This window comes from Scatophagus argus, chromosome 16 (assembly GCF_020382885.2).
Source record: "Scatophagus argus isolate fScaArg1 chromosome 16, fScaArg1.pri, whole genome shotgun sequence".
Classification (NCBI taxonomy): domain Eukaryota; kingdom Metazoa; phylum Chordata; class Actinopteri; family Scatophagidae; genus Scatophagus; species Scatophagus argus.
This window is the reverse complement of record NC_058508.1, coordinates 10387190-10398076: the sequence shown is the minus strand read 5'-3', so window position 1 is coordinate 10398076 and position 10887 is coordinate 10387190. Positions and strand designations below refer to the sequence as shown.

Sequence of the window (10887 nt, the reverse complement as noted above, 5' to 3'; positions counted from 1 at the left end):
CAACAGGCCAATGACAACAGTCCCCAACCTAACAATGGTTTCACTGGCGTTAGGTTGGGAACGTCATTTACCTGTTAGCCCACAGTCTCAGTCCGTTCCTCCCTCTTCCTTTCTCTTGATTGTTCATTCATCTTCTACACAAATTTGCATTCACATTCTTTCTCTCAGTCTCTCTTGCTCTCTCTCCACTTGCTCAGTGTCTTCTCTTTTAAATGTAACTATTCATCTTGCGACTTTAACGAGACAGTGGGATTGATGTGAGAAGATATAACCGTTGTGTGTATGTGTTTGTGTTTGTGTGTGTTAGAGATGGAGACAGAGTGAGGTTATGACATACCCAATTAGATGTACATTGAGATGCCCCCCCCCCCCCCCCCCCCCCCTTTTCTTTCTCTTTTCCCATCACTGAACTAGCCCTTAGACGTTGTGTACATAGAGCCAAACGGTGATGTCACAATAAATCTCACTCACTTTCCAGGCATGCTGCCACACACTAGCACTTTAATGTAGCCTGCGTCTGCGTGTTTGTTTGTTTTGTTTGTGTGTGTGGGTGGTGTGTTACCAGAACATACACTAAGCGGAGCATATTTAAATGACTCATAATGATGGCTTGTGGGTCTGTGTATGTGCTCGTGCATGTGTGTGTGTGTGTGTACACAGGCGGCAGTGGTGGTGAGAAGCCAGGCATTGGTCTATTGGGCTGTAGACCTGCTGTTTGTCTGACTCACTTACACTTACATTGCATGCATTTGACCTTAGATTTGACGTTGACATGCGGTAGTGATATTAACCTAATTATCAGAACAAACAAACAGGTAAAAACAGGTAGAGTGACCTGCAAATATTTGTTAATTAGGGGTTTTAATTTGCCAAGTTTAAGTGAAGACTGTATGTTGTAATTATAGCATCACTTGGTGGAAAGTTATAAAGTAAGGCACAATGTGCCATGCCTATGCATAAAACAGCACTTTCAAGCTGTATTGCACTGGTATGTTTAATTTGACATAGAAACTTTGGATTTATGTTTCGAGAAGTATTTTTCCTTGACTGATCTCCTTCACTCCATTTGAGTGGATGATTCTAGCTACCATCATTGCCAACTGCATTGTCCTGGCTCTGGAGCAACATCTGCCTGATGGGGACAAGACCCCACTGTCTGAACGACTGGTAAGTTTAGCAGACATGACACAGTATGTGAGTATCTGAACCACATATAAACATGATTGAAGCCGGGTGACAGTTCTTACTCCTTATTGATTTTAGTTTAGTGGAGAGGCATGTAGCTACTCCACTAAAAGAGGCTCTTGAAACAAGGATTTCTGCATCTTTAAACAGCATATTAGTCCAATTGTTCCGTACTACAACACATTCTTATAGATAACATACACAGAGTATACTCACAGATTCAGGGGGAAATATGCTCATGTTATACTCAAATATAAAACTACATATAGCCTACATCTATGAGCTTAGAAACACAAAGTTGCAATGATATGGGCCAATTCTCTTCCATTTCTACATTGCCACACTGGAATTAGGGCTGACACATATTTATGAAAATATTCTTTTGGACTCCCTCTAAACCCCCTATGTCTTCCTTACCCCTCCCTTTTTTTCCTTGCTTGCTCGCTCTCTGTCCTCAGGATGATACAGAGCCGTACTTCATAGGGATCTTCTGCTTTGAGTCCGGAATAAAGATTCTGGCACTTGGTTTCGCCTTCCACAAGAACTCCTACCTGAGGAACGGATGGAATGTCATGGACTTTGTGGTGGTGCTCACGGGGTGAGTGGCAAACAAAGATACACAAGTTGACAGCACATGAAGGCACACACATACACACAGGTTGTACCTGCATCAAAACTCAAAAAAGCACATACAGATATAAAAATATGGGGTCAGAATCAGATATGGTCTGCCTTGTTCAACAAAAACTGGACAGAATGAAATGATTTGTCCTGTAGTTTAGTGTGTGTTTGTGCATGTGTGTGTGAGTGTCCTATCCCAGCTTCTTTGAGCTAATGAATGGCCCCATTCTGGGTAAGGCAGCAGTCAGATCACAGAGCAAAACCACAGGCAGCCAGCAGCCTGGGTAGCGAACAAATGTCACCACAATATACACACGGGTAGGGGTGAGGGTGCGCACACAGTGACATTGGATAGAAGGCATGAACAGAGGATACAAGGAAATTCACAAGTACAGGTAGCTAAGTAGAGAGAGAAAGGTCATGGTGGAAAGAGACAATGGAAAAGTGCAGGAAGTGGAGGAAAACAAATAAGGGAGGGAAAAACAATCAGAATCAGAATGAGAATTCCTTTATTTATCCCAGAGGGGAAATTCTTTAATTTAACTTTCTAATAATAAACAGTAGAAAACAGTGAAGAAAGTCGGGGGCGTCTGTAACAGGCTGCACACGTATCGACACATGCACACTCCCCTCCAAAGAGCAGGAATGGGTAATAATACAATAACTCCAACATGAAGTAAGACTCCAGGTTTAATTTGGACACTTTTAACAGTGGAATAAGGACCATTTATGAAAACCAATGAAAATGTGCGGAGTCTAATACGCAAGTGCAGTGCTTCTCTTGGAAAGTGAGGAAAGGACTAAAAAGTACCTCAGTCAGTAAAGTTTTTGCAAATGGCCACCATGACATTTCATCTGAATGCTCAGAGAAGATGTGAAAGCAAGGGTAAAGGGTTTGCAAAATGGGATTCAGCCAGAGGACTGTGACGTAAAACGAGAGTGAGTTAAGACACATGACAGGATTAGTACGATGGAGTTACTTTCCCTGATTAGGCTGTAGGAAAGGACTGCAGCAAATAGATAATAAGTTGAATTGATGGAAATAATAAGAGGGAAGAGGAGCAGAATGATTTTGTGTACACACATTGCAAACAGGTTTGCATTATATTTTTCAGCGCTGAAGAAACGTGCACTGATTTGTTGATCTGTTCATCCATCCATCCATTTTCCATCTTTAAAGACACAATAAAATTTCTTTCTTATGTAAATATTGCAGGCTGTGTGATGAAGTATTTACGACTATGTCATGGTGGTGCATGCGTGTAGTTTGTGTTTAACGATTAATGTGATTTAGATGAATGTGGCTGCAAAAGTGATGGGCTGGTGAAAAGCGGAGAATCTGTGCTGGATGTGAGTATGAGAATGAGATGCAAATACTGCGAGAATACTCTCTGTTGATGCACAAAGCTGACAGCATTTCAAATTTGCTAAAGCAAATCTTAAGATTTTAACAGAGCTTAAAAATCGGTTATTTATTCTTGCTTCAGATTTAAACAACATACTGGTTCTCTTGTTTTTTTACATTACATTTTTCTGGCATTTTGACAGCCTTAATACTGTTTTCATGTGTCATTTGCACACTTGATAAGTCACACAGTTGTGACATAGTAACCATCTCATTGTCACATAGTAGCTGAGTCACTATAGAATACTGTGTCCACTGAAATGATTGTATGAGAGTGCTGGCACAGATGTGTTGAGGTCACTGAATGTTGTACGTGTGCATGTGGTGATTTGGTGAACATAATGGGTTACTCTCTGTCTCTCTTCCTCACACACACACACACACACACACACACACACACACAAAACACACAAATACTGAGTCAGCGAGCGCTCAGTCTGGCAGTATGTCCTTATGCTTTAATAAGAGCAATGATGAAGCCAAGCTCATCTCAGCGTGGCACAACAGAGTGACTGTAAGTGAGAAGTGAGGAGAGTGTCAGCAAGACAGCAGGAAGCAGTGAGATGCAGAGAGCTGAAGGAAGCGAGGCTGTCCTTAAAACTTCCAGTAAATGCCTTTATAGTCTTTAACATTTAACATTTATGTTTTGACTAGAGCTGCAATGATTAGTCAATGGAAGGAAAATTTGTTGGCAAATATTTTGATGATCGATGACGGATAATGTCAGTTGTTTTTTAAACAAAAATGTCAAACAGGGTACTGCTTCAATGAAAGTATTTGCTACTTTTCTTTCTTTTCATTTATAACAGTAAATGAGGAGTCTTTGGGTTTTAAACTGTTGTTCGGATGAGAGAAGCCGCCACTTTGACGAAGAACACGTCACTTAGGGCTGTAGGAGATTGTGATGAGCATTTTTCACAGTTTTATACATTTTTAAACTTCTTCCACATTATTTTGTATTGTACTAACGGGTGAATTAATTTAATAGTTCCAATAATCAACATATTAAAACCCCCTGGACTCCAGGGACATGCCGGTGCATCTTTATTGCATGACCAATGTAAGATGTCAAAAGTGGGGACTTTTTTAAAACTTTTTTAAGATTTTTTTAAAAATTTTGTAATATGTCAAGTAAAACCCGAGTTACGATAAACAATATACGCAATGTTTTTTTCTGATTGTCATAACGTTTGCTGCATGTGTGCTGCGAGTTTTAGAAATAATATAAATAAATAATATAAATAAATTGTAAGTTTTATAAATAATTTGTGGTGCATTTTATTGTGACACATTGTACACACAGGCAAGGCAAGGTAAACCATTTTTTAGTTTTGAATTTTGACAGTCCTCCACTCCTCCAATCCTCTGATCCATTGCAAGTCTACAAAAATATGTGCTAATCAACTGACTGAAGCTGACCCAGTCTCCAAACTGTCAACTGTATGCGTTATATTATATTATATATCAGGAGTTAGAACTGAGACCAGGACAGAGACAAGACTGAACGCCACAGCGCTCTCCAAGGTGCTGATCCCACTGTTGGGAGCACTGGAAGGCTTTTTTCTTTTTTTTCTCATTTTCTCTTTCTCTCCCACCCACAGTAATGGGAAGACGAAGGCTAGACAGATGATACACAAATTTCCAAATGACATTCTGTATTACTGACTAGTAGCAAAGTAAGTAACCCTTCATTTAAGACAAAAACTCTGTTTCACAACTCTGTCATACACAACCAAACAATACTTTAATACTCTAATACTGTAAATGTAAACTGCTTCCTGATTTAGTCATTGAAACCATCTTATTATTTTGAATATATATGAACCATCTTATTCTTATTGTCATATTATTTCCTACCCAGAGTCCTGGGTAGGACAAGAAGATCCCCCCTCAAGGGTAGAAGTTAGGGTTTAAATCTGTCTTTTTTCTCTCTTCCACCCACTGGCTATAATAACAACGTGTTTTGGTGAGTTCATCAGATGTGAGCTGTCTGCAGGCCTCGGGGTGACCACTCCCGCACCAGTACTGATTTCTAATAGGCATGCTAAAATTAAATTGATAGTGTTATCATTATATGATTGACAAGGACAACAAAAATGTTTTGTTTTTTTTCATTTATTATCTGTGGCATGAATTTTGCCCGAAACTTGTTTTATTGATTATGATCACAGTGGAAGTGACAAACCACTCTCAGGAACTCAATCTGAATTAGTGAGAGACAGCTTAAGGCACTATTTTGCAAGTTTGGGTTTCTAGTAATGAAAGTGAAGTCAGGTGTTAAAAAAGAGTTAAAATAAAAACAAAATCATCATAGAACAAGAAATTAGAAAATAAGAAAGAGGAAGAATGCAGAGAACATGCACTGATTTTTTTCCCTAAGTGATTGTCATATTTATTTAAGATGTAAACAACAGTCACAGAAAACCCCCAGTACCATTCATCCCCTCATTAACCAGCTGTGTTGTTACCATTATACAGTTAAGCATGAAGCTGCAGAAGGATGTTCAGAGAATATGCTGCAGCACTTAACAACACACAAACTGTATATTCCCATGATACATTATGTACACTGACCGAAGTCAATACATTTTACACTCGCACACACTTTCTTTGTTGCGCTCTCTATGAATAGAGGTTGTGTTCTTAGCAGTGTGACTCTTTGAAGATGAAAGACAGCTTGGCCTTTCTACCCACCTCTGGCTGAAACCTTTGATAACACACTGACCAATGCGCGCGCATGGACATGCACACACACACACACACATACACACTTTTTTCCACTTCAAACATTCCTTTCCATTTCCTACTCAATTCTAGTGCACTTGCTTGTGCAACACATACAAAGACAAACACTTAACATGTCTGAATATAAGAGCTATTCACTTTACAACCTTTCGGATGTCAGTGGACTTGTGTGCACCGTTGCTTCTGTGCCCAAGTGCGTGCATTGACCTGCCTCTTGTAGTAAATTTCCTGAGTGATTTGGCCCTGGGAATAAGCTAGTTGTTTTTTATGCCCACTATTGATTATTAGTCCAATTACCCTTAGTTTACAGCCATTCTTGGCTTGCATCTTGCTCCGCTCCTCCTCCTTGGTGAGATTCTTTTGATTAGATACGACTGGTACAGGGAAGTAAAAGAAGAGAAGACGGAAGCCTTCCAGTGACCTTGTAATCATCTGAAATTTCCCAGTGAAATTATGACTTCAAGAATAATGACTTAAAATGTGCATTCTGATGAAGATACACGTGCATACATATTCTTTACCTGTTCATGTCGCATAGCGTTTAATGGAATGTCATTCAAAGGAATAATGGGATATTAACAATCTCATTAACAACTTTTCTGGCAAAGGTAGGATGTAATATTTATGTGAACGAATGTTTATAATCATGCAGATATGCGACATATGAAATAGTTGAATTGTCTTAATAGAGGAAAAAAAGCGAGGAGATAAGGAGAGATAAGCTGGGAGTTAGGGGAAGAGATTAAGCAATTTGGTCAGTGATGTGGACAGAAATAATTAGCCGCATTTAGCTGAAGTCAGCAGGAAAGCAGATGGAGAGAATGGGAAGGCAAATATTGTGTTTGCATAATGTGTTTATGTCCCATAAGAAGAGGTCATTGGGGAGAATGTATAATTTCTATATTGTCCAATGTGATTCTCCTTAACCATTTGTGTTGCTCTTCATACAGTTCATGTTGGTATGTATGTGTGTTTACCTGTGTGTGTCTTTAGCTGTATAAGATTTATGGCTTCTTTGTCACTGACAATGTTTTGCACTGGTTATTCCAAATGACCTACTTTCCAGTGTGCATACGTGAATAAAATTAATCTCACTCAATACATTCAATCTCTCACCAGTGCCTTTTTGCTGTACAGATGTGTGTCTCTGGATGTATGTGCTTTCGCCATCGATATATGTGTTACTGAATGTGGGTACATATCTGTTTGTCTGTGTGAATGTGTGATACATTTACATTAAAGAGAGAAGAGAGGAGAAAGATAAACAATCAATCAGGCTCTTCCCTTGGCCCTGTTACCAAGGTGATACCGAGATTCTATCAATGAGCCAAGGTCCCTGTTGCCATGGAAACACTTTATGAATGAGAAAGGGCCCAGTAACCGTGGAGACGGTGTGAATGAGGAACTGCCTCAACGGCCCGACCCTGTTTGTGGTGGAGGGTGCTGTTCAGAAACTGAAATGTCATCATATTGCCACCATCATCATCATCGTCATCGTTGTCTGTCATCATTGTCATCATCTTCATCATTGTTAGCAGTGTTATAACTATATTTCAGTCAGACAGCTCAAGACTGAAATGTTTATAACGGCAGCAGAAGAGAGTTTGGGGTCTAGACTCCGACCTTGTCACTCCTTGCAAATATGTTTATGTAGAAATATGTGATGAATATGTGGGAGTGATGAGCAAAGCTTGAACTTCCCTGAGCTGGAGCCTGCAGGTGAATGCTCGGTGTGTGTGTGTTTTTTTTTTTGGGGGGGGGGTGGCTGAAAGAAAAGGCAACAATATTGATACAGGGCAACAGTGGCAATGACAAACAGAACAGGAGATGGGAGACTGTTGCACCGTAAATAGACCAGCAATTTGGGAGGGTGTGTTTGGCAGCTGATTGAGGAGAGTGAGGCATGTCACATGTGTATCTAACAGTGCAACTCGAGGGGACTGCCTGAATTAGCACACACGTGTCGTTCCCTTCAATTATGTCACAGAAATAGATTACATCAAGTAAAGTGCAACTGCAATGATTTTACCCATATGGTTTCTGTACTGAATTGTGTGTGTGTGTGTGCATGCATATGTATGTCTAGATACAAGCAGGTCTTCAACCTTAAAGGTCCAGTGTGCAGGACAGTGGGATGTTGCTGACTGCAACCAATACCAGTGAAATACCAGTGAAACAGCAGCTGGTTTGTTATTACTGAGCTAGTGTATAAACATGACGTTTCAATATTGCAGAACGGCTCAGAAGAGCTTTGTGTAAATATTAAAAACATAATTTAAATGTTAATAAAAAATTATGAGTTAACAAATACACAGTTATTATTTTCTGGTTATTTTACACATTATTTTGACTTATTTTCTGTCTATTGATTGCATTTCTTTCCCAATCATTCATCAAAAACATACCAGGCAACATATTGCACGATACTTTTTTTTTTTCTCTTTTTGCACATAACAACATACATAATAAAAAAAATGTTTTATTAATGATTTAACAGCTGCAAAATGGCAGCACTGTATATGCAGCCAATATGTTTAACAGAACACAGAATTCAGTGAGTTCTGTTGTAATGTTTCAGCTGCCCGCACAGCTGGAGTACAGTAATGCCTCGTGACCAAGCCAGAAACCTCTCAGTTACAGGCCAGCTTCTCATAAGGCATTTGATATCACACAATGTCATTACAAGGACCCTAGCCTCCACAGAGGACCTACCACTGGGGGGCTTCCTGGTAATGCAATATGGCATTTAAAGCCACAGCTGAGTATACAATCACCCAGAGATCCTGTGTTGGTGTTACTTTTCCCTTCCTGCCAATTTTGTATGTTTTCAAGCAAAGCAGACTGACTTCAGACCTGTGATTAAGGCTCTGCTGTGTCACTGGGCCTCTTAGTGTAACAGACGAAAGTGAAAATGTGTCAAAGAGACCAAAAGAGAGAGAGAGTGTAGAGAGAGAAGTGGGAAGGAGGATGATTCACAGTGTGCGTCAGACGAAGGGACTGACTGGAAGTCTGGCAGCACAAGGGAACATCTTAACCCTCTCAAGTACACACACACTCACACTCACACACACACACACACACGCTGTTTGCAAGTCTTTATTTAGATGATGAGTGGCGATACAAACACTCACCACAACAGGTTTGCAGTCTGGCGATGGCTTGAAGACAAAACATTTCAAACGTACCAAGAATAAAAATAGGCAGAATTAAGCAAGTCAGCATCTTTGATTCTTTCCATCTGCCAGTGCTCCCTCTGCCCATGCCTTTAACCTTGTCTCTCTCTCTTTGTCCTCCCATCGTCCCTCTCCTCCTCATCACTCCATCTCTCCTTTGTCACTTCATAGCCTGTACATTTAGACACAGGACACTTTCCCTTCATCCCAACCCTTGTTTGTCTCAATACACTTCTCTGTCCTGCTTCACTTGTTAACCTCTATTGACCAGCTCGTCTCTTGCAGGATTTACATACAGTGCTCGCCCATTAGCTTGTAATGACCTGGCCTGTGTTTGAGTGTGCATGTGTTTGTAAAAACATGTGTGAGAGCGAAAGAGGAAAACAGAGAGACTCTGACTGACAGTGACAAGCTTGACTAGATTAAATATTGATTGTCTGTGCACACTTTTGTGCATTTGTCTCTTTTCCTTTAGGATCCTGTCCACTGTGGGTTCTGATTTCGACTTGCGGACCCTCAGGGCTGTTCGAGTATTAAGGCCCCTCAAACTGGTGTCTGGTATTCCTAGTAAGTTAACTCTTCATTTGAACTAACAAGGATATTGAAAAAAGACTTTACTGGCCTTTATCCAAGTTACTCCAATTTCTTTAAGTGCAGTACAGTTTTAGCTCTGAAACTTTTAGTTTTTAGTGGAGGGAAGAAAAATTAATTATAGCATCGGGCAGCATTTTCTGTCAACGTTTTATGCAGCTTTTGTGTCGTTCTGCATAATGCACCCAAAGTGTTCCAACAAAAGTGGTTCTTCCATGCACTCACTGCTCCTTTTTTAAATGTTATAGTGGCAGCAGTGTTCCAGCACCACTGCAGTGTTATTAATAGCTCTGAAGCCACTACAGCGCTGAACAGGCAAACCAAGGCTTACTCATCACAAAAGTCGCTAAGCTTCCTGCAAATCTTCCATTTCAATATGTGATATACATATACATTTGAAAAATAATGTGACCGTTTTCCACAAAACACATGAAAATTAACTTACTACAAAATGTTGCTATTTTTTCTTCGAGAGCATATCTGGGGATTAATATTGGATATTTTATCTCATTTGTATATGTCATGTATTGTGTGATGACAGGTTTGCTCCCTCCTTTGCATACTGTAGTGTGTACCAGGTAACAGGCAGCTTCTCCAGTAGTTGCAGCAAAAAGGTTAATGTGGTAAACTGAAGCTCCTGATATAACTGCTAACTGCTAAATAATTGGGGGGAGGAGTGAGTATCTTTTTCAGATCCTTCTGTTTGTTTCTAATTGTTCAAATATGGCGCTTGATAACGATAATTGTGAAAATCTTATACTCTTACACTAAATACTGCATACATTGTGTCCTCCAGGCTTACAGGTAGTCCTCAAGTCTATCATGAAGGCCATGATCCCTCTGCTGCAAATTGGCCTGCTTCTTTTCTTTGCCATCCTCATGTTCGCCATCATTGGCCTGGAGTTCTACATGGGCAAATTCCATACAACCTGCTTTGACAATCACACAGGTACGGGAGTGCTCGTGTCTCAGTGTATTTGTGTTTGTTTGCCATTAGTGCAGTCTGAATTAATTTGCTGTTACTGTTATAACCAGTGAGGAGCAGTCAAAATAATGTGTAAACCTGTTGAAGTTAAGACAGACTTTGAGTAGTTGTCATGCTAAAAGTAAAAAAACAAAAAATGCAGTTTTGTTCACAAAATAACATGAGAGGCTTTAAAATGTTTG

The 10887-nt window shown here is 39.9% G+C and overlaps 1 protein-coding gene across 1 annotated transcript in view; it reads left to right on the top strand.

Annotated features, from left to right (window-relative positions):
• The first annotated feature begins 1066 nt into the window (after positions 1 to 1066).
• Positions 1067 to 10887, top strand: part of cacna1aa (calcium channel, voltage-dependent, P/Q type, alpha 1A subunit, a) — a 58340-nt gene continuing 48519 nt past the window's right edge. Inside the window, exons 1-4 of the mRNA XM_046415636.1 lie at positions 1067 to 1167; positions 1644 to 1783; positions 9605 to 9696; positions 10517 to 10669. Coding sequence (XP_046271592.1) covers positions 1075 to 1167; positions 1644 to 1783; positions 9605 to 9696; positions 10517 to 10669 — 478 coding nt within the window. The 5' untranslated portion in view covers positions 1067 to 1074. The remainder of the gene's footprint in view (positions 1168 to 1643; positions 1784 to 9604; positions 9697 to 10516; positions 10670 to 10887) is intronic.